This window comes from Oncorhynchus tshawytscha, linkage group LG16 (assembly GCF_018296145.1).
Source record: "Oncorhynchus tshawytscha isolate Ot180627B linkage group LG16, Otsh_v2.0, whole genome shotgun sequence".
In the NCBI taxonomy this organism is placed as follows: domain Eukaryota; kingdom Metazoa; phylum Chordata; class Actinopteri; order Salmoniformes; family Salmonidae; genus Oncorhynchus; species Oncorhynchus tshawytscha.
This window is the reverse complement of record NC_056444.1, coordinates 65,642,672-65,667,486: the sequence shown is the minus strand read 5'-3', so window position 1 is coordinate 65,667,486 and position 24,815 is coordinate 65,642,672. Positions and strand designations below refer to the sequence as shown.

The window sequence follows — 24,815 nt, the reverse complement described above, 5'->3', positions numbered from 1 at the left end:
CTGTGAACAGCTCATGTTATATACAGAAGCGAGCTACATGGCAGACCAATCCAAACTCCTCTCCCGGCATGTACAGCCCATACATTATCTTCGCCAATTATGGCTAGTGGGAAGGTTCCTGTCTTTTTCCATGGCTAAACCAACTAGGCTCGTAATTTAACAATTTTATTTGTATTTATGGATTAAATACATGTTTGTTATTAAGGCACATAAAAGTTCACATGTTCCCGAAGGCATTTCTGACAAAAACACATTTTGAATATTTTATTTTTTTCTCCTGTGATATAGTGACATACGACTAGTTTCCTGAGACGAGTCACAAATGTGAACACTTTGGAGATGTTGATCTTGGGATGTTTAAAGGGGCATATACAGAATTTACATGAGCCAAGTGATTACTGAGCAGTATATTTCAACCAATGGACGTTTAAAAGATAAGATAATTGACAATAAATAATTAAAACAATAAAAACAAAATTGAACCCAGTTCACAACCTTTTTGAGTGGATGTTGGAGATATACTTGTTGAATGGATGCACTGAAATGATCCGAAAACAAAAACAGGATACTGAAACATTTTATATTTTGGCATCTTAAAAGGTAGACTCAGCGGTTAATTGGCGGGTGGGTTTGGCTTTTGAAAAACTGGGTCTGCTGTTATGTTGCTATGCTTCTCACTGAAACTGGCATTCTTTGTATGTTTCAGCAAGGAAATAAAGTTTCTGCCTTGTATAAATGTGTGGCCACAAGTATACACGATTTTTCTCCAGCCAAGCCCTCAACACAATTGATTCAAACTAATTAACTAATTATGATATTTAATCTAGACTGGGGACTTCAAAAGAAACGCAACATAAAATTGAGTTCTGCCTAATATGGAAATTCATATTATTTTTCCAAAATGAATAATTGTTAACTGACATCTCAAAGCCATGCATGCATGAAGCCTTGACCTGGTGCACATTTCTCTGTCCTCAGTTTGATTAAAGGCCTCAATCTGTCTTTTTGCCTTGTAACTGATGGCTTCTAGAAAGAGAGAAGGAACAACACATGATCAAGATGAGTAGCTACTAGTTTACAGCAATGAAAGATCAAATTGTTGCAAAGAATGGGCTACATTCATGAGAATAATACATGCATTTGCTTACCTTATCAAGCTTGAAGACGATTCACTCAAAAGTGTTATGAGTGAGTGCACTATAAACATCTTTCCAGGGTGTTGATGCATCCTCCTCCCAATACAACCTCTTTCAACACCATGGGTAGGGGAAGGGTATCCATCTGCAAAAGTGAAGTTTTGCTTTGATGTCAAGTCAGCTCATATTGTTGCTACCATAGCTGTTGTGCTAGCTAATATGCTACTGAACAGTGACACTAGCATATTACATGCATATTGGTATTAAAAGACAGCAACGTATTCACCTAACAATTTAAGTGTTTAGGGAAATCATTAGTTAGCTAGCGATTTACAATAATTGCGCAAAAATATAATAGCTAATATCATGTCTAGATAAGCGCCAGTCAGTGACACAAACATATTGAAGCTGGTATCAACAAAATGTGTTTATCTCTATCCCATAAAACATGACATTGCTAACTAGGCATCAATTAGCTAACACTATTTTAAAATGTCCGGTGAGTGTTTAACTTATTACAACTTTGGTAGGTAGTTCGATAGATGGCTTGGTTTCCATTTTCCAACGAATCTTTCTAATCCCCTTGATTGGACGTCAACGGTGACTGGTCTTGGAACTTATGTGTTCCCCAGAAACGGCTTCTGGTAAACTGTTTGCCCAAGTGGCAATAAATATTGTTGCCACAGATTCAAATAGAATCTTGAGAGAATTGTTTGCTAGAAAAAAAGACTCTGGGTGAACTGTTTGCCTCTAGTGGCAATACATATTATGGTTGCCAAAGGCTTGCTGCAGATTCACCACTAGTGGCAAACATTTACAAACTTCTGGCAACATTTTGTGGCACACTATTTAGTTTGCAGCAAGTTTGCCACAAACTTGTGGGAAGTTTGCCGCAACAAATACATTTTTGTACAGGACAATATATATTGCAATTCTCATGATTTGATATGTATTGCGATTAGATAGTGTGATTTTCATTGCAATTCGATTTCAACATATTGTTCACCATAAGGCTCCTGAGTGGCGCAGCGGATAAGGCACTGCATCTCAGTTTTAGAGGCATCACTACATATGGCATTGATTGGGAGTCCCATAGGGCGGTGCACAATTGGCCCAGCGTCGTTAAGGCTTGGGGAGGGTTTAGCTGGGGTAGGCTGGGGTATTTGTTGATGTCACAGTGTCTAATTGTTTTCTCCCTGCCAGACAGAGGAGCTGAAGCTGGGCATGCATCAGTATGGTGATTTGGGTATCAGACTTTCTGTGTAAGATTAGATTGGGGCAGGGGTATTCAAGTTTCTTATCTACCTGATAGGCTGCATCCCACTTACTGAAGCCATTATGTAGTCACTTGTCTTTAAATGTAGTCTACAGCTGCACACCTTTGAATTTTGAGTTGTGTAAAAGCGTTAAGCTTTTATTTGCAGCAATATCAGTTTGTGCCTAGGTCTCTGACTGTCCTCTGTTTTTTAATGCCTGGCAAATTGTCAATCACTGTCAGTAAGGGCAGGGTTTTTTGTGTTGAAATGTGATGAGCTCATTCAGCTGTATGGGGAAAAGGCTAAGACTGGAGAGTGTGGTGTTTTTGTTCATAAGACATTGGCCTATTTCCAGTGTGTCAGTCTGACACATTTTGGCTTTGCTCTGTTTGTCCGTTGTGGTGACTGAATAAATGAGAAAGATTGCGTACTAGATGGGAGGAGGTGAATGAGCCAATTCGCAATGGCATTGAGAACATCTAGCCTCTGGATTGCATGCTGACAAATGTTACGCTTAAACATCCTTACCTTCTCTCTCCGTTATGGGACAAAATAAATTAGGATCATTTAAAGGCATGGTCTATTCATTGCTACTGCTTTGGTGATTATAGGACATTTTATTCAGACTTTGGAGTAGCTTAGTGATTTATTTAATCAAAGAAGCAACGTTGTTTTAGACTAGCTTATTTTTATGGGGAAATCTCTTCTGTTCTCTTTGAATGCTCTCTTTGGGAGTGCATTAGTATGACACATTGCCTGCATTGGGCTATTGTTTGACTGTTTCCCTTGCCCCTCCTTGCATACACATTTATAATAAAGGCTTGTCAGAAAACATACCTCTCTCGGAGTGTTACCACCTCACAAAGAGACTACTTTGTGTAATAGTTAGCGTGGCTGGCTGTTTCAGTCCTGTAAGTGTGAGGAAGATGCAGATGCCATGTTTGAGCTTGTCTTTGGTCACTCAGTCCCATTATACCCACTCAGCAACTCCCCTGCCTCTGGCTTCAAAACTCCCCTTCACTCCAGTAGCATTGTTGATGTGGCCCTGCTTTGTTGGTAGTGTTGGGAATTGCCAGGGGAATTGCCAGGGACCTTACTATACAATATTATCATGATACAATATGTATTGCGATTCTCACGATTCTATACATATTGCGATTCAATTTTGCGATTTGATGTTCCAAACCAAGGTAACACGCACACCTTTAGCCAACATATCAAATTGTGTGGACAATATGTAATTTGGAGATTGTTTGCACATTGGGAAAATGTCGGCGAGACATTAGAATAAAATGTTGATGTCTGGCCAACGTATAAACGATGTAGAACTGCGGAATTTACAATGTAGATATTCTACATACATCTGCAAGATGTCTTGCCAATGAGCAACACTGTCTTAACGGCATCTTCCAGATTAGTATCCTGTATACATTGTGCCAAAGTTGGGCAGACCTATGTGTGCTATCTGGGAACATATTGCTTATGTCTGCTGCAGAGAGAGGAGAGGACACTATTTGTTGGCCTAACAGAGTGGAGGTCAATATCACTGCAGAATATTCTGTCATGTTCAATTTCACCCACTCAATCCCTTCCCTCTCTCACGCAATCTTGGTTCTTCCACTTGGCAGAATGACAATAGAACCAAATCACCAGGCTCACCCAAGCGCAGGACACTTCACTGCTAGAGGCAGGCTCTGTGACTGAGATGACCAGGAGCTCAGGAGCCCTGTCTGTGCTCTGAATAACAGATAAGACTGGGAGATAATGTCTTGGCCTATTCTACCAAATCTAGGCCCTATGTTGTGGCAGAAGGCTGATGGAAATAGAACATTCCTCAGCAATCTTTCTTGTGTCTTCAAACCAAAGGATTATAAATATTTCCCTGGATTTTACATTGGGCCAGTGAGCGACAAGCGTCCAGTGAAGCACTGAGTTGTGCTGTAAAGCTTAACCCCCAGGGAGTCTTTGTGGTCTCCATGGGGTTTTCCGTCAGTCGCGCAGACAGCAAGAAAGAACTCTCCGGGAAAAAGAAAGGTGGAGGGGTATGTTTCATGATTAACAACTCATGGTGTGATTGTGGTAGCGTACTGGAACTCAAGTCCATTTTGTTCTCCTGATCTGGAATACCTCACCATAAAATGCAGACCGCATTACCTCCCGAGATAATTTTTTGGTCATCGTCACTGCCGTGTATATTCCCCACAAGCCGACACTGTGAAGGCTCAATGAACTACACTGCAAACTGGAAACCGCACATCTTGAGGTTGTATTTATTGTAGCTGGGACTTTAATAAAGTCAATCTGAGAAAAATGCTACTGAAATTCTATCAACACATCTCCTTCTGCTTCACGTGCTACACGACTCTGGACCATTGCTACTCTCACTTCTGGAACAGCTACAAGGCTCTCCCCCACCCTCCCTTTAGCAAATCGGATCACGCCTCCATTCTGCTCCTCCCCTACCTATAGGCAGAAACTTAAGCAGGAAGCAGCCGTGGTAAGGACGGTTCAACATTGGTCTAACCAATCAGAATCCATGCTTCAAGATTGTTTTGATCACACGGACTGGGAAATATTCTGTGTCACCTCTGAGAATAGTATCGACATATACACTGACTTTGTGACTGTGTTCATCAGGAAGTGCATAGAGGATGTTGTTCCCACTGTGACAATTAGAACTTATCCAAACCAAAAACTGTGGATAGATGTCAGCATTTGCGCAAAACTAAAGGCACGAACCACCACATTTAACCACAGCAAGGTGACTGGGAACATGGATGTGTACAGTAGGGTTGGGCGATATGGACAAAATATCATATTACAATTTTTTTTGAAGGTATTTTACGTTTTTGAATAATAAATGTTCTAAATATGCTTTCTGAGTATCTCATGACCCTAGGGTGGCAACACATTATAAGTGATTTCAATGGGGATTTCTCCATTTACACTTTTCAATCCAACTCTTAACCAAAAATAATTTTCAGCATTTTCATAAATTTCTGCATTTCCTTCACTTTTATCATAATCTCCATACTGTGTCACGCAGCATGGCATGGGCAAAAAATCTAGGCGTAGTTAATTGGTGTTGGAATCATGGAAATATAATGATTATTCTAATTCTATAGTTGGAATATAGTGGGCAGCACCTTGAATACATTGTTTGACCTGACAACGAATGAATAAGCCAGTGAGGAATTATTGACAGGGTAGGAACCAAAGTGTTGGTCAGCGTTTCCAGGTGACCCTAATTAGATGTTACATTTCATGTTTTCTTACTTCATGTTGCTAGCTAGTTAACCAACATATTCATGCTTCGCCTATTCCTCTCTGACAAGTTATCGTTGCACAAACATGCACATCGATGGAACAGTAGTGGAGAGGGTAGCAAGTTTTAAGTTCCTCGGCATACACATCACAGACAAACTGAATTGGTCCACTCACACAGACAGCATCGTGAAGAAGGCGCAGCAGCGCCTCTTCAACCTCAGGAGGCTGAAGAAATTTGGCTTGTCACCAAAAGCACTCACAAACTTCTACAGATGCACAATCGAGAGCATCCTGGCGGGCTGCATCACCGCCTGGTACGGCAACTGCTCCGCCCACAACCGTAAGGCTCTCCAGAGGGTAATGAGGTCTGCACAACGCATCACCGGGGGCAAACTACCTGCCCTCCAGGACACCTACACCACCCGATGTTACAGGAAGGCCATAAAGATCATCAAGGACAACAACCAACCGAGCCACTGCCTGTTCACCCCGCTATCATCCAGAAGGCGAGGTCAGTACAGGTGCATCAAAGCTGGGACCGAGAGACTGTAAAACAGCTTCTATCTCAAGGCCATCAGACTGTTAAACAGCCACCACTAACATTGAGTGGCTGCTGCCAACACACTGACACTGACACTGACTCAACTCCAGCCACTTTAATAATGGGAATTGATGGGAAATGATGTAAAATATATCACTAGCCACTTTAAACAATGCTACCTAATATAATGTTACATACCCTACATTATTCATCTCATATGCATACGTATATACTGTACTCTATATCATCTACTGCATCCTTATGTAATACATGTATCACTAGCCACTTTAACTATGCCACTTTGTTTACATACTCATCTCATATGTATATACTGTACTCAATACCATCTACTGTATCTTGCCTATGCTGCTCTGTACCATCACTCATTCATATATCTTTATGTACATATTCTTTATCCCCTTACACTGTGTATAAGACAGTAGTTTTGGAATTGTTAGTTAGATTACTTGTTGGTTATTACTGCATTGTCGGAACTAGAAGCACAAGCATTTCGCTACACTCGCATTAACATCTGCTAACCATGTGTATGTGACAAATAAAATTTGATTTGATTTCTATACCAGCACTGGTACCAGGCAGTATAAGCTAACTAGCTACGTTTGCTCTGACTCTCAGCTAACTAGCGATTAGCGGCTAACACAAAAGACAAACTATTAAACAGTAGTGTTCAGACAATAAGATACGCAAACTAATAGTGTAATTATAGAACACCTGTGGAAAACAGCATGTCACCAACATTGTTGCATCATTTGATCTTGGAGAGTGAATGGCAAGAAAGTGCTTGTAACTCTGGTCGTGAAACTGCGCTCTCTTTGAGTGACGGGGCAAGGCTTGGTGTGGTTAGCGGCATGCAGAGGGAGAGACTACTCAAGTAGCAAACAAGTAAAATATATAAACAGACATTTTACATGCCGGAATTGCTTATCACATTTAACAAACCAAACATATACAAATACCATTATAGAAGGTAAAGTAAAAACTCAAACCGGTCTGTGCATAAATACCGGTATATAGTAAAATACTGTATACAGCCCAGCCCTAGTGTACAAACCAGCTATGACTTCCGTAAGGCCGTACGGGGACAAAGTGGAGTCACAATGCAATGGCTCAGACACGACGTACAGTGCATTCAGAAGGTATTCAGACCCCTTGACGTTACAGCCTTATTCTAAAATTGATTAAATTATATATTTTTCTCATCCATCTATGCACAATACCCCATAATGACCAAGGGAAAATAGGTTTTTAGAAATGTTCACAAATGTATTAAAAAATAAACTGAAATACCTTATTTACATAAGTATTCAGACCCTTTGCTATGAGACTCGAATTTGAGCTCAGGTGCATCCTGTTTCCATTGATCATCCTTGAGATGTTTCTACAACATGATCGGAGTCCACCTGTAGTAAATTCAATTGTGTATATAAGGTCCCATAGTTGACAGTGCATGTCAGAGCAAAAACCAAGCCACTATGCAGAAATCGCTCTGCCATTTCCTGGTTGATGAAATTGTAATAGTTTGCCTAATTTCAGTTTACAGTTGAAGTCAGAAGTACACTTATGTTGGAGTCATTAAAACTAGTTTTTCAACCACTCCACAAATTTCTTGTTAACAAACTATAGTTTTGGCAAGTCGGTTAGGACATCTACTTCGTTCGTGACACAAGTAATTTTCCCAACAATTGTTTACAGACACATTATTTCACATATAAGTGAAATAATCTATCATAATTCCAGTGGATCAGAAGTTTACATACACTAAGTTGACAGTGCCTTTAAATAGCTTGGAAAATTCCAGAAAATTATGTCATGGCTTTAGAAGCTTCTGACAGGTTAATTGACATCATTTGAGTCAATTGGAGGTGTACCTGTGGATGTATTTCAAGGCCTACCTTCAAACTCAGTGTCTCTTTGCTTGACATCATGGTAAAATCTAAAGAAATCAGCCAAGACAAAAAATTGTAGACCTCCACAAGTCTGGTTCATCCTTGGGAGCAATTTCCAAACGCCTGAAGGTACCACGTTCATCTGTACAAACAATAGTATGCAAGTATAAACACCATGGGACCACGCAGCCGTCATACCGCTCAGGAAGGAGACGCTTTCTGTCTCCTAGAGATGAACGTACTTTGGTACGAAAAGTGCGAATCAATCCCAGAACAACAGCAAAGGACCTTGTGAAGATGCTGGAGGAAACCGATACAAAAGTATCTATATCCACGGTAAAACGAGTCCTATATCGACATAACCTGAAAGGCCGCTCAGCAAGGAAAAAGCCACTGCTCCACAACGGCCATAAAAAAGCCAGACTAAGGTTTGCAACTGCACATGGGGACAAAGATCGTACTTTTGGAGAAATGTCCTCTGTTCTGATGAAACAAAAATATAACTGTTTGGACATAATGGCCATCGTTATGTTTGGAGGAAAAAGGGGGATGCTTGCAAGCCAATGAACACTATCCCAACCGTGAAGCATGGGGGTGGCAGCATCATGTTCTGAGGCTGCTTTGCTGCAGGAGGGACTGGTGCACTTCACAAAATAGATGGCATCATGAGGCAGGAAAATGATGTGGCTGTATTGAAGCAACATCTCAAGACATCAGTCAGGAAGTTAAAGCTTGGTTGCAAATGGGTCTTCCAAATGGACAATGACCCCAAGCATGCTTCCAAAGTTGTGGCAAAATGGCTTAAGGATAACAAAGTCAAATTTGTGGGCAGAACTGAAAAAGTGTGTGCGAGCAAGGAGGCCTACAAACCTGACTCAGTTACACCAGCTCTGTCAGGAGGAATGGGCCAAAATTCACCCAATTTATTGTGGGAAGCTTGTGGAAGGCTACCTGAAACATTTGACCCAAGTTAAACAATGTAAAGGCAATGCTAACAAATAGTAATTGAGTGTATGTAAACTTCTGACCCACTGGGAATGTGATGAGAGAACTAAAAGCTGAAATAAATAATTCTCTCTACTATTATTCTGACATTTCACATTCTTAAAATAAAGTGGTGATCTTAAGTGACATAAGACAGGGAATGTGTACTAGGATTAAATGTCAGGTATTGTGAAAACTGAGTTTAAATGTATTTGGCTAAGGTGTATGTAAACTTCCGACTTCAACTGTACTATATAGTATATGTGTGAAATTCATTTTTGATTTAGAATAGACCATTATCATGCAGCTGTATTGAAACAAGGGCAGCGGGAGAAAATACAAGTCATCTATGCACTTAAGTAGTGAATGGAGGACGCTTTTCCACACATGTTTTTTTTATGCCAGCCAGATAGTCTATACTGCTGTTGTAAGTACAGTGGGGAGAACAAGTATTTGATACACTGACGATTTTGCAGGTTTTCCTACTTACAAAGCATGTAGAGGTCTGTAATTTGTTTTATCATAGGTACACTTCAATTGTGAGAGACGGAATCTAAAACAAAAATCCAGAAAATCACATTGTATGATTAAGTAATTCATTTGCATTTTATTGCATGACATAAGTATTTGATACACCAGAAAAGCAGAACTTAATATTTGGTACAGAAACCTTTGTTTGCAATTACAGAGATCATACATTTCCTGTAGTTCTTGACCAGGTTTGCACACACTGTAGCAGGGATTTTGGCCCACTCGTCCATACAGACCTTCTCCAGATCCTCAGGTTTCGGGGCTGTCGCTGGGCAATACGGACTTTCAGCTCCCTCCAAAGATCTTCTATTGGGTTCAGGTCTGGAAACTGGCTAGGCCACTCCAGGACCTTGAGATGCTTCTTACGGAGCCACTCCTTAGTTGCCCTGGCTGTGTGTTTCGTGCCCATCCATTCTCCCCTGAATACGGTACAGTTGTCCTGTCCCCAGAAAAGCATCCCCAAAGAATGTTTCCACCTCCATGCTTCACGGTTGGGATGGTGTTCTTGGGGTTGTACTCATCCTTCTTCTTCCTCCAAACACGGCGAGTGTTTGGAGGAAGGGTTCGGAGGCTAGCCACTTTAAACAATGCTACTTAATATAATGTTTACGTACCCTACATTATTAATCTCATATGTATACCTATGTACTGTACTCTATATCATCTACTGCATATTTATGTAATACATGTATCACTAGCCACTTTAAACTATGCCACTTTGTTTACATACTCATCTCATATGTATATACTGTACTCGATACCATCTACTGCATCTCTACTGCATCTTGCCTATGCCGCTCTGTACCATCACTCATTCATATATTTTTATGTACATATTCTTTATCCCTTTACACTTGTGTGTATAAGGTAGTAGTTTTGGAATTGTTAGTTAGATTACTCGTTGGTTATTACTGCATTGTCGGAACTAGAAGCACAAGCATTTCGCTACACTCGCATTAACATTTGCTAACCATGTGTATGTGACAAATAAATTGGATTTGAGTGGAGTTTAGACCAAAAAGCTCTATTTTTGTCTCATCAGACCACATGACCTTCTCCCATTCCTCCTCTGGATCATCCAGATGGTCATTGACAAACTTCAGACGGGCCTGGACATGCGCTGGCTTGAGCAGGGGGACCTTGCGTGCGCTGCAGGATTTTAATCCATGACAGCGTAGTGTGTTACTAATGTTTTTTTTGAGACTGTGGTCCCAGCTCTCTTCAGGTCATTGACCAGGTCCTGCTGTGTAGTTCTGAGCTGATCCCTCACCTTCCTCATGATCATTGATGCCCCAAGAGGTGAGATCTTGCATGGAGCCCCAGACCGAGGGTGTTTTGACCGTCATTTTGAACTTATTCCATTTTCTAATAATTGCACCAACAGTTGTTGCCTTCTCACCAAGCTGCTTGCCTATTGTCCTGTAGCCCATCCCAGCCTTGTGCAGGTCTACAATTTAATCTCTGATGTCCTTACACAGCTCTCTGGTCTTGGCCATTGTGGAGAGGTTGGAGTCTGATTGAGTGTGTGGACAGGTGTCTTTTATACAGGTAACGAGTTCAAACAGGTGCAGTTAATACAGATAATGAGTGGAGAACAGGGGGGCTTCTTAAAAAAAACTAACAGGTCTGTGAGAGCCGCAATTCTTACTGGTTGGTAGGTGATCAAATACTTATGTCATGCAATAAAATGCAAATTAATTACTTAAAAATCATACAATGTGGTTTTCTGGATTTTTGTTTTAGATTCCGTCTTACAGTTGAAGTGTACCTATGATAAAAATTACAGACGTCTACATGCTTTGTAAGTAGGAAAACCTGCAAAATCGGCAGTGTATCAAATACTTGTTCTCCCCACTGTATAAGCAATGTGCCTAATATTAGGGTAGAAAAATATTAAGTTGAGAAATAAATATAGTAGGCCTAGCCTATAGAAAGCTGATGGGATCTTTGTCTTTTTTTTAGCGGCCATCACCCTGTTTTCTCCCGCAATTACATAACCTATAGAAATGTTGCGCAACCTGAGTTCACGGGCTCTCATGTAGTGTTTGATTAGATTTTCAATTACATTTGCATTGATGTCAGAGTGGTTAGAGGGACAATAGAGTTGCTGAATACCAGGCAGTTAGCAAGTTTGGTAGGCTACTAATTACTTGCAGCAGCATCAGAGCTTGGAGAAGCCTAATTACCGTGGCTAAACGGTCACGTGGTATTTGACTGCCTTCATGACTTGTGACCGCCGGTGTGGTGGTAATATGGTCACCGCAACAGTCTTTTTGTTCTGTATCTATGTTCTGTATCTCAGTTGTTCATTCTAAATATTCCATTGCCATATTGGCTGGCAATGTTCTTATCCCTTGCTTTCTAGCTAGCCAACTATGGCTAACTTACAGTCACATCAAACAGTGCAGCCAGAAAAACAGCAAAGTCGCTGCATTTGTTTAAGCTGTTTTCTAGAGACAATTATTTGGATACATCTATAACAATGAGCTAATGAAGTGCGATTTCGCCTGGCATAGAACATTTGCTCATTCATCAGGACACTGTTGTTCAGAGGATCTAGCCAACAACACATCTAACACATTCACTTCAAACTGAAGCTGGAAAGACTGCAAGCTAGAAGCGCTTAGTTTCGTTTACCTTTGTATATTTTCATAAAAATGATGCCAGCTGATTCATGATTTCGACTAGTTGAGAAACGCTGCCTGCCTGTCTTGTTTCGTCCCGACACGTTCATTACTATGGGACAGCTGGAGATTGAATTTGAATATTGAAACAATGTTGCAAATGTCAGAGACACAGACAGCAAGGTTTATACAAATCTCCGCTGTTGAAACTAAATGTTAGTCTAAAAGAAATGTGAGATAATGTCCAGATGCTTTTTATAGTGGAGATCAAGTTTATAACTTCCCTGCCTGGGCTGATGAGACAGTGGATTGCGCAGTTAGATGGAACAGAGTAAATAGGCATTTTAACATTATAGATTTAGCCGGTGGTAACTTGTGGAATAGACACCGACTGGAATGCAGTTTTAAGCATTCAGGTTTAGACCCACCCGTTGTATAAATGTGTATATACTGTATTCTAGTCATGGCTCATTCTATATAACTACTGCTATACACAACTACTCTATTCATATACTGTCCATACTGCCTATGCACATTATGTATGTGTGTTTACTGTATATGTATATACAGTGCCTTCAGAAAGTATTTAGAGCTCTTGACTTTTTCCACATTCTGTTACATTACAGCCTTATTTTAAAATATAACGGTTAGGTTAAGTAAAAAAATCCTCAGCAATCTACAAACAATACCCCATAATGACAAAGCGAAAACTGGTTTATAGAAAATTTTGCTAATGTATTACAAATAAAAAACACATACGTTATTTGAATTAGTACCATGATAGTCTGTGTGGTGTTCCAGACTACAGCCAATCAGGGTTCAATTTCATTTAAATTCTAGTCAATTCAGGAAGTACACTGAAATTCCAATTCTCCTCAGTGCTTTTTCATTGGGAAAAATTTGATTTTGGTTTACTTCCTGAATTTAGGTTACCGTAATTGAAATGGAATTGACCCCGACCCTTCAGGCTATTCTTTATTATTTTCACCGCTCTTAAAGGATAGAAATACCATATTAAAATGCAAACGCAGTATTGTTAAAAGGGTTGAATCCCCAGCTAGGACATGTTGGATCCTGTGTGAGCTGTTTTGAATGAGGAATGTCTTTTTATTTTCTTCTCATTATTGAGCAGGGTTAGTGTACACATAAAAGCTACTGGGTGTGCAGGCTTTTGCCCAGCCCTGCTTTAAAGGCTGGAACAAAACCCTGCATACCCTGTAGGTCTTCAGGAGGAGGCTTGGACACCTCCCTGGTGAAGGTCTATTTTCAGTCTTGGACATTTCATCATAGGGTGCTAAAGTGGTCTGTAGGAGTGTTGGGTGGATTGAAAGTGCTCCCTCAGGGAGAGAGAGGTTCCAGGCTGTGTGCACTCAGTGGAACAAGGTTCTGAGTGCACAGGCCTAGTGATATTAGAGTAGATTTAATCTCATTACAGCAGTCTAGTCAATGACAGACCAGTATTGCGACTGGGATAGAGATTGAGGTATGGTTGAGGGTTGGAGTGGTTCACCTGTGCACCTTATAGCTTAGCGCTCATTAATGTGGGCTGGTTAACCTCGTATAACACTGTTCTTTACAGCTGATGACTGGTAATAGTCAAGCTCCTTTACTGGAAGGCTAATTCAAATCTTGTTGGACTGAGGTTGATGCTTTACTCTGATGGTATCTCAGCTTTTCAAATGAAGCCCTCTCGTTAAAGGAATTCTGAGACTTGCTACATACCAAAGGCAGCACTAGGCTACTAGAAAAGCCCCTGACAACATCATCTTGAACCAGTGTCTCACTTGACTAAGTAGCATTACAATATGTTACCCAGACAGTGGACTGGTGAGTCAGTCCAGCACTAGAGTCAGACCTCTTGTGCATTGGCATTTAGCTCTGTCACCACCAGCCAAAGCCCAAGAAACACCAGCCTTTATGTTGGAGTCTGAAATGTCAGGTTTTAGTTAGACGAATGAGTGTGGAGTAAAGGTCATAATTTTCCAGTCATGGTGAGTGTGGTAGATTTGAACTATAAATGGTCCGTTTGTTGCCTCATCATCTTTTCAGAATACGTTACAGCAAGCCTTACACCACTGCTGTTTCACTGTGTGAGGTTTTGCTCTGGCAAATGACTCAGCAGTTCATTTTTAGCTCTAGTGGAGGGTAAGGTCAATGAAGCCAGATGGGGAAAGTCCTATGGTGGGAATCTGGCAAAGACACGGTCTGTACTGCAGCCTGGGATTCAATTAGGCCTACAGCATGAAGCTCACTATTACATCTCACTGCCAATATCACTGCAAAAAGCCGACCTTGGTCAGGCTAGCATCTAATTTTAACCTCATTTACACTGTCCTCACATAGCCTCCGAACCCTCGTAAACCACACATGCATGACGTGTAAACTATTTTGGTGATCAGTCTGGTTTTTATGCCATGTTCTTATGCCATCTAAGTGACTCAAACATTATAACAAAATCAATGGGGTCTCCATGCTGACAGTTAGTACAGTATGTCCAGGTTTCATGGTAGAGTTAGTACAGCATGTCCAGGTTTCATGGTAGAGTTAGTACAGCATGTCCAGGTTTGATGGTTTCTTGAACTTACCCCTCTCTCATTCCTTTGTATGAAGGTTCACCAAGAACCTGTCTCCAGACAAGATAAACCTGAGCACACTGAAGGGCGAGGGTCAGCTGTCCAACCTGGAGCTGGATGAGGAGGTGCTGCAGAACATGCTGGACTTGCCTACCTGGTTGGCTGTCACCCGGGTCTACTGCAACAAGGCTGCAATCAGGGTGAGACAACTGTGTTATTCTTTTTACTTTCTCTGCAACTCCCCAACGGGCTCGGGAGGCGAAGGTCCAGTCATGCGTACTCCGAAACATGACCCGCCAAACCATGCTTCTTAACCTGGTAGCCAGCCACACCAATGTGTCGGAGGAAACACCGTTCAACTGGCGACAGAGGTCAGCCTGCAGGCGCCCGGCCCGCCACAAGAGTTGTAGAGCGCGATATGCCAAGTAAAGCCCCCCGGCCAAACCCTCTCCTAATTGGGACAATGCTGGGCCAATTGTGCGCCGCCCTATGGGACTCCCGATCACAGCCGGTTGTGATACAGCTCGGGATCGAACCCGGGTCTGTAGTGACGCCTCTAGCACTGTGATACAGTGCCTTAGACCGCTTGTGTTATTCTTATAATAAACCATGTCTTTCCCCGATGACAATGGCTGCGTACAGATAAGAAAGAGTGTTCCAGAATTATGTCACTGCATTAATTTAGTAGTTTACGGTCAGTGTTCTTTCAGCAGCGGTGGAAAAGATAGTGTGGTGGACAGCGTGGTAGTGGACGTGGCCAACTGCACAGTCTCTGACCAAAAATTTCAAAGGCCCTCCACTTTGCTGCAGACATTTTGCTGTTTCAAAGCACATTTTTGCAATTCTACACATTGCAATGGGGCGGAGAGAAAATATCCCAGTTTTAAAGCTAGTCTCCTGTAATTCTACACATTTTGTCATGGGGCAGAGGGGATAAAAATCAATTTTAAAGCAAATTTCCTGCAATTCTATACATTTTGCCATGGCTTATGCCGTGTTCTTGTGCTATCTGAGTGTCTCAAACATTATAACAAAATGAGTGGGGGCTCCATGCCATAAAAGTTTGGGAATTTTAGATTCTCTCTGACTCCTTGTTTTTATCGATGATTGCTAGTTCTCAAAGATGATCTTGTTTAAAAAATATTTAGCTCTTTTATCATTTCTACATACTTTATATCTGGTTTTAGTTGTCTAAGTTTAACTGACAATGTTTTACCATCCCAATTTTTTTCATATTTCTTGGCGGCAACTATTTAGCAGCGAGGGCCCTCCACTGCTAAATGAATATAGGGGAAACGCTTGGTCATATTTGCTGACCAATGGCAGATTAATATGAAAGCATGAAATCACGACCAGGCAAAACGTATGGTGAGCGGTTTGACAAGACCATGTCATTGGGGTTTCACAGTGTAGCCTTTAGCTACATCAATGAACGCCACAGAGGGCATAGGCTACACACACTGGCAGCATGGCAGAGATAAGCAGCATTACTGTCCAATAACACTAACATCAGTGGACACATCTCCAGGCCCACTGCTAGGCTCAGATAACAGCGAGAGAGTAGCATGAGGGGGAAGGACACAAAAGGCCAGAGCCTAGCACAGCACAGCACCACACCGAAGCCCTGAATGACCTGCTCAACCTGTTGTTTAGAAAGATGTGGACTGCAGATCAGATTTGAAATTAGCTGGGTTGTCTTTGTATGGCCCAGATCAGATGTCCCCTTATTATTGTTTTATCTTTAAGATTACTATTTTGAAGCCAGTCTAGGTCGGGTATAAGTCTACAAGGAGAAGCCTAAAAGCACAAGCCACTTTGTGTGTCTTGCACACAGTGAATGATAAACAGTCCAGTAGAACAGTGCTGAGGAAAGTGTTTGTGCCATCCTGACTGGTCCCCTGCTGTTTTGTCTCCCTCAGATACAATGGACAAAGTTGAAGACCAGCCCCATCTGCCTGGTATGAATTCTACCCTTTGTTCTATTCCTCCATGAGTTTCTGTCCCGCTCGTTCTCCTTCTCTTTCTCCATTTTATTACTCCTGTAGTAAAGTGTATTGGTTTACTATTGTAATACTACATCCACCCCTGCTGTGCTGAACTATGGTAACTATGCACACTTCTTCCAACCCCCGCAGTTCCTGGACAAGGTGGAGGTGGAGATGAGAACGTGTGAGGAGCCCCGTGCACCAAATGGCCCCTCCCCTATTGCCATCACTGCTGGCCAGAGGTAAGCCTTACCTTTTCTGTCTGTTTAGAACCTTTTTGAGGGGAATTTGTGATAGATCCATTTATTTTATACTATTATATACTGTATATAACTGTTGCTCTGGACAGATATAATTTACTGAAAACCCACTGTCTTCGGTCATATTCTCATCTGTCTATTGATGTGTCTTGCTGCAGTGAGTATGGCTTCGCTGAGAAGGTGGTGGAGGGAATGTCTGTCATCATCAACTCCATCACCATCAAGGTGCAGTCCCGTGCCTTTCACGCCTCCTTCGAGCTCTGGCAGCTCCAGGGTAACAGTCTCAACCCCAAATGGCAGAAGACTGACCTCCGCTACACCCGCATCACAGATCCCAAGAGAGGAGAGGTATGCCCACAAAATTAGGTTTCATGTAGCGGTTAGTACAGTATGTCCAGGTTTCATGGTACAGTTAGTCCAGTATGTCCAGGTTTCATGGTACAGTATGTCCAGGTTTCATGGTACAGTTAGTCCAGGTTTCATGGTACAGTTAGTCCAGTATGTCCAGGTTTCATGGTACAGTATGTCCAGGTTTCATGGTACAGTATGTCCAGGTTTCATGGTACAGTTAGTACAGTATGTCCAGGTTTCATGGTACAGTATGTCCAGGTTTCATGCTACAGTTAGTACAGTATGTCCAGGTTTCATGCTACAGTATGTCCAGGTTTCATGGTACAGTATGTCCAGGTTTCATGGTACAATTAGTATAGTATGTCCAGGTTTCATGGTACAGTTAGTACAGTATGTCCAGGTTTCATGGTACAGTATGTCCAGGTTTCATGGTACAGTTAGTACAGTATGTCCAGGTTTCATGCTACAGTATGTCCAGGTTTCATGGTACAGTTAGTCCAGGTTTCATGGTACAGTTAGTCCAGGTTTCATGGTACAGTTAGTCCAGGTTTCATGGTACAGTTAGTCCAGGTTTCATGGTACAGTTAGTCCAGGCTTCATGGTACAGTATGTCCAGGCTTCATGGTACAGTTAGTACAGTATGTCCAGGTTTCATGGTACAGTTAGTCCAGGTTTCATGGTACAGTTAGTCCAGGTTTCATGGTACAGTATGTCCAGGCTTCATGGTACAGTTAGTCCAGTATGACCAGGTTTCATGGTGCAGTTAGTACAGTATGTCCAGGTTTCATGGTACAGTATGTCCAGGTTTCATGGTACAGTTAGTACAGTATGTCCAGGTTTCATGATACAGTTAGTACAGTATGTCCAGGTTTCATGATACAGTTAGTACAGTATGTCCAGGTTTCATGGTACAGTATGTCCAGGTTTCATGGTACAGTATGTCCAGGTTTCATGGTACAGTTAGTACAGTATGTCCAGGTTTCATGGTACAGTATGTCCAGGTTTCATGGTACAGTATGTCCAGGTTTCATGGTACAGTATGTCCAGGTTTCATGGTACAGTTAGTACAGTATGTCCAGGTTTCATGGTACAGTATGTCCAGGTTTCATGGTACAGTATGTTCAGGTTTCATGGTACAGTTAGTACAGTATGTCCAGGTTTCATGGTACAGTATGTCCAGGTTTCATGGTACAGTATGTCTAGGTTTCATGGTACAGTATGTCCAGGTTTCATGGTACAGTTAGTACAGTATGTCCAGGTTTCATGGTACAGTATGTCCAGGTTTCATGGTACAGTATGTCTAGGTTTCATGGTACAGTATGTCCAGGTTTCATGGTACAGTATGTCCAGGTTTCATGGTACAGTATGTCCAGGTTTCATGGTACAGTATGTCCAGGTTTCATGGTACAGTATGTCCAGGTTTCATGGTACAGTATGTCCAGGTTTCATGGTACAGTATGTCCAGGTTTCATGGTACAGTTAGTACAGTATGTCCAGGTTTCATGGTACAGTTAGTACAGTATGTCCAGCCTACAGTCACTGTATTTGTTTTTCAGGCCAGCAATAAATATCACTTAATTAGGCAAATTGTTCAGCGTTTTATTGGTCATGATTTCCAGCCCCTCTATTTGACATCAGGAAATGTGTCTCCGTTATCCTTAGAAATTACCTTGTTTACATGGTCTCCCTGTTTTTCTCGTAAAGAGACTTTTAGGCCAGTGTACTTGTAGCTCGTCCCATGAACTGGTTCCCTAATATGTATATACGTGTGTCTGTGTCTTTGTCTGTCTGTGTATGTTTTGTGCAACTCCCCAGGTTTTGACGTTTAAGGAGATCAACTGGCAGAGTCTGCGTATAGAGGCTGATGCCATAGAGAGTGAAGACCAGGACCTGGGCAGTATCCCACTACGCCTCATTACCAACCAGGGACGCATCCGCATTGCCCTGAAGCGTAGGGTAAGACTGGGCCATGGGTAGGCCAGGGAGGGTGGGGTTTACTTGATGTGACGTTTCCCCAACAGTTTAACCACGTTACATTTTCTTTCTCAAAAGCAACTGTTCTCAAGGTGCTTCAGAGTAAATAAACACAAAGTCATTGTATGAATGTAAAATTGCTTCCTCTGTAACATGATGACTAACTAGGTTTCTCCTCTGTCTTTAATCATATCCCAGGTGAAGGACTGTAATGTTCTGGCCTCGAAGCTGCTCTTCATTTTGGACGACCTGCTGTGGGTGCTGACGGACTCTCAGCTCAAAGCTGTCATCCACTACGCCAAGTCCCTGAGTGAGGCCATGGAGAAGTCTGCCCAGCAGAGGAAGAATATGGCTGCAGAGTCTCTACAGGTACCGTCCTCCCGCCTTCCTTTTATATGTGTTAACTACAGCACAGAGTCTGCAGCCTGCACTTATTTTGTGCTACAGTTCTATTTCAAATGTAGCTATATTCAGTGGCGACCTGTCATTCAGGGTAGGTGGGGCAGAGCCTGAACCCAATCTGTTTTGAGCCCTGCATATTTAGATAAAACAAATAAAACATGTATTTATTCTCTGTGTGCCTGTTTTGGATGTTATTTTTCATTAATTCGTGTCACATATCAGTTTGCAAACAATGTAAAAAAAACAAAATCATCCTTGAGTTAATAAAGCTGCATACGAACGTGGTATCTTTCTTGAATAAGGCAGCTCCAAAATGCAGGTGTTTCAGACGAGCTCAGTGTTTTCTGTGGTGGAGGGGCAGCCAGCGGAAAATACTGAGTGTAAGTGTCGATAGTCTTCTGTAGTTGCGCCGTGATTGGTTCAGTGTTCTGTCACTCATTGGGACACTACGTCACCGTAGAATCTACAGGGAGAGCTAGGCAGTTAAAGCACCCTTGGGTGTTGCCAAAGATTTACATTAGAAATCAAATCAAGTTTTATTCGTCGCAGACACATATTTAGCAGATGCTATTTCGGGTGTTGCGAATTGCTTGTGTTACTAACTCCAACAGTGCAGTGGTATCTAGCAATTCACAACAATACACACAATTTAAAAGTAAAAGAATGGAGTTAACAAATATACCAATATTAGGACAAGCAATGTCGGAGTGACATTGACTGGAAAACAATAGAATATAGATTAACCTCTAGCGTCGAGCAATCCCGTATCCGGGAGCGTAATCATAGCCTCAAGTGCATTACCATAACGCAACGTTTCCTATTTATGAAAATCGCAAATGAAATGAAATAAATATATTGAAACACAAGCTTAGCCTTTTGTCATCTCAGATTTTCAAAATATGCGTTACAGCCAACGCTAGACAAGCATTTGTGTAAGTTTAGCATGGCATAATGCTATGCTAGGCTGTGCTGGCAGCAGGCAACATTTTCACAAAAATAAGAAAAGCAACCAAATTAAATCATTTACCTTTTGAAGAACTTCAGATGCTTTCACTCAGGAGACTCCCAGTTAGATAGCAAATGTTCCTTTTTTCCAAAAATAATATTTTTGTAGGCGAAAAACGTCACCTTTGTTCATCCTGCTTGGCTGAGAAATCGACCGAAAATACTTCAACTATAACGCCAAACCTTTTTCTAAATTTGCTCCATAATATCGACAGAAACACGGCAAACGTTGTTTAGGATCCATCCTCAAAGTGTTTTTAACATATGTATTCAATAATATATCCGTGGAGGCAGTTGGTTTCTCATAAGAAACTATTGGAAAAATGGCTACCTCAGTATTTTATGCAACGTTTTCTCCGGGAGACACCATGCGTTCACTCGCCCTATATGGTCTCTTACAGCCATTCTCCAATGGAAATGCCTAAAAAGACGTCACAATGCTGCAGACACCTTGGGGAAAACGTGGAAAACGTAAGCTGACTGCTAGCTCCTTCACAGCCATATAAGGAGTCATTGGCATGAGGCTGTTTCAAAAAATGCGGCACTTCCTGATTGGATTTTTATCTGGGTTTCGCCTGTAACATCAGTTCTGTGGCACTCACAGACAATATCTTTGCAATTTTGGAAACTTGGAGTGTTTTCTTTCCAAAGCTGTCAATTATATACATAGTCGAGCATCTTTTCGTAACAAAATATCTTGTTTAAAACGGGAACGTTTTTCATCCAAAAATTAAAATAGCGCCCCCTATATCCAAGAAGTTAAATGAGTAAAATTGTATTTAAACATTATTACAGTGACTAATGTTACCTTATTAAAGTAATCAGTGATTCCATATCTATGTAAACTCAGCAAAAAAAGGACCCTGTCTTTCAAATATAATTGGTAAAAATCCAAATGACTTCACAGATCTTCATTGTAAAAGGTTTTAACACTGTTTCCCATGCTTGTTCAATGAACCATAAACAATTAATGAACATGCACCTGTGGAATGGTCGTTAAGACACTAACAGTTTACAGAAGGTAGGTAATTAAAGTCACAGTTATGAAAACCTAGGACACTAAAGAGGCCTTTCTACTGACTCTGAAAAACACCAAAAGAAAGATGCCCAGGGTCCCTGCTCATCTGCGTGAACGTGCCTTAGGCATGCTGCAAGGAGGCACGAGGAGTGGGCAATTCCAGTCCTCGAGGGCCAGATTGGTGTCACAGTTTTGCACCAACCTCAGCTAACACACCTGGCACCAATAATCACCTAATCATGATCTTCAATTTAGAATGCAATTTGATTAATCAGCTGTGTTTGCTAGGGATGGAGAAAAAGTGTGACACCAATCAGGCACTCGAGGACTGGAGTTGCCCACACCTGGTCTAGGGTGTCAGGTAAGGTGGAAGTGATATGATCCTTAACTAGCCTCTTAAAGCACTTCATGATGACAGAAGTCAAATCAAAATCAAATCAAATCAAAATCAAATCAAATTTTATTTGTCACATACACATGGTTAGCAGATGTTAATGCGAGTGTAGCGAAATGCTTGTGCTTCTAGTTCCGACAATGCAGTAATAACCAACAAGTAATCTAACTAACAATTCCAAAACTACTGTCTTATACACAGTGTAAGGGGATAAAGAATATGTACATAAGGATATATGAATGAGTGATGGTACAGAGCAGCATAGGCAAGATACAGTAGATGGTATCGAGTACAGTATATACATATGAGATGAGTATGTAAACAAAGTGGCATAGTTAAAGTGGCTAGTGATACATGTATTACATAAGGATGCAGTCGATGATATAGAGTACAGTATATACGTATGCATATGAAATGAATAATGTAGGGTAAGTAACATTATATAAGGTAGCATTGTTTAAAGTGGCTAGTGATATATTTACATCATTTCCCATCAATTCCCATTATTAAAGTGGCTGGAGTTGAGTCAGTGTCAGTGTCAGTGTGTTGGCAGCAGCCACTCAATGTTAGTGGTGGCTGTTTAACAGTCTGATGGCCTTGAGATAGAAGCTGTTTTTCAGTCTCTCGGTCCCAGCTTTGATGCACCTGTACTGACCTCACCTTCTGGATGATAGCGGGGTGGACAGGCAGTGGCTCGGGTGGTTGATGTCCTTGATGATCTTTATGGCCTTCCTGTAACATCGGGTGGTGTAGGTGTCCTGGAGGGCAGGTAGTTTGCCCCCGGTGATGCGTTGTGCAGACCTCACTACCCTCTGGAGAGCCTTACGGTTGAGGGCGGAGCAGTTGCCGTACCAGGCGGTGATACAGCCCGCCAGGATGCTCTCGATTGTGCATCTGTAGAAGTTTGTGAGTTCTTTTGGTGACAAGCCGAATTTCTTCAGCCTCCTGAGGTTGAAGAGGCGCTGCTGCGCCTTCTTCACGATGCTGTCTGTGTGAGTGGACCAATTCAGTTTGTCTGTGATGTGTATGCCGAGGAACTTAAAACTTGCAGTGCTACGCGGTGATAGTCATTTAGTTCAGTTACCTTTGCTTTCTTGCGTACAGGAACAATGAAGAACATCTTGAAGCAAGTGGGGGCATCAGACTGGGATAGGGAGAAAATGAATATTTCTGTAAACTGGTCTGCGCATGCTCTGAGGGAGTGTCTATGGATGCTGTCTGGGCCAGCAGCCTTGCGAGGGTTAACACGCTTAAATAAATGTCTTACTCATGACGGCCATCGAGAACGAGAGCCCACAGTCCTTGGAAGCTGGCCACGTCGGTGGCACTGTGTTATCCTCAAAGCGAGTGCAGAAGGTGTTTAGCTTGTCCAGGACCAAGACACCGTGTCTGTGACTTGGCTGGTTATCCCTTTGTAATCCATGATTGTCTGGAATCCACCACCACTCTCACCTTACCAGGATCCATCTGGACACTCCCAGCAGAGATGATGTACCCCAGAAAGGGGATGGCGGAGCGATGGAATTCTCACTTCTCTGCCTTGATAAACAGCTGGTTGTCCAGGAGGCGTTGAAGAACCTGTCGGACATGGAGCACACGTTCTTGGGGGGAGCGAGAGAAGACGAGGATGTCATTAATGTAGATGAAGACGAACTGGTTCAACATGTCGCGGAGAACATCATTCACCAGAGCCTGGAACACAGCAGGGGCGTTGGTGAGGCCAAATGGCATGACCAAATACTCATAGTGGCCGCTGGCCGTGTTGAAGGCGGTCATCTACTCATCCCCCTCCCGTATCCGCACCAGGTGGTAGGCGTTCTGTAGATCCAGATTGGAAAACACGGTGGCCCCCTGGAGCAGCTCGAGGCCGAGGAGATGAGTGGTAGCGGGTAGCGGTTCTTCACCGTTATGTAATTGAGTCCCTGGTAGTCGATGCATGGGCACAGAGAGGACGAAGGACATATAAATCCTGCAGCTAGGGAGTCCCCAATGTAGGTGTCCATAGCCTTGGTCTCCGGTCCCGACAGCGAGTACAGTCGTCCCCGGGGCGGAGTGGTGCTAGGTAGAAGGTCAAACCCGCAGTCATATAGTCGGTGCGGCGGATTCGAAGTGGCCGGGCCTTGTTGAACACCTCCCGAAGGTCCTCGTACTCCACGGGAATGGTGGAGAGGTCCGGGGCACCTTCCAAGCCCCCAGGAAGACGTCCCGGGACAGGTTGCGCTGACCTCAGACACTGGGCGTGGTAAAACGGACTCCAGCCCATGATGGCACCAGTAGATGAGGGGATTGTGTCGCTGGAGCCAGGAGAATCCCAATACCACGGGAATCTGAGGAGACTTGATGAGCAGGAATTTAATAATCTTGCTGTGATTCCCTGATACCCGTAGGTTGATGGGAGTGGTAATATGAGTGACCCGGCCTATAGAGCGCCTATCCAGCGCTCTAACTTCCATGGGAGTGGAGAGGGGCTGAGTGGGGGATGTTCAGCTCGGAAGCCAGGGTAGCATCCAAAAAACTGTCATCGGCCCCAGAGTCAATGAGGACCCGGAGAGTTTTAGACTGGCTTCCCCACAGCAGAATGCCATGAACAGGGGTGCGAGCAAGGGA

At 42.4% G+C, this 24,815-nt stretch overlaps 1 protein-coding gene across 2 annotated transcripts in view; it reads left to right on the top strand.

Annotated features, from left to right (window-relative positions):
- Positions 1 to 24,815, top strand: part of LOC112216123 (UHRF1-binding protein 1) — a 54,867-nt gene that overhangs the window by 11,393 nt on the left and 18,659 nt on the right. For both annotated transcript variants that reach the window (XM_024375851.2, XM_024375850.2), the window contains exons 2-7: positions 14,857 to 15,019; positions 16,739 to 16,777; positions 16,955 to 17,046; positions 17,223 to 17,412; positions 19,231 to 19,371; positions 19,588 to 19,758. In XM_024375851.2, coding sequence (XP_024231619.1) covers positions 14,857 to 15,019; positions 16,739 to 16,777; positions 16,955 to 17,046; positions 17,223 to 17,412; positions 19,231 to 19,371; positions 19,588 to 19,758 — 796 coding nt within the window. The remainder of the gene's footprint in view (positions 1 to 14,856; positions 15,020 to 16,738; positions 16,778 to 16,954; positions 17,047 to 17,222; positions 17,413 to 19,230; positions 19,372 to 19,587; positions 19,759 to 24,815) is intronic.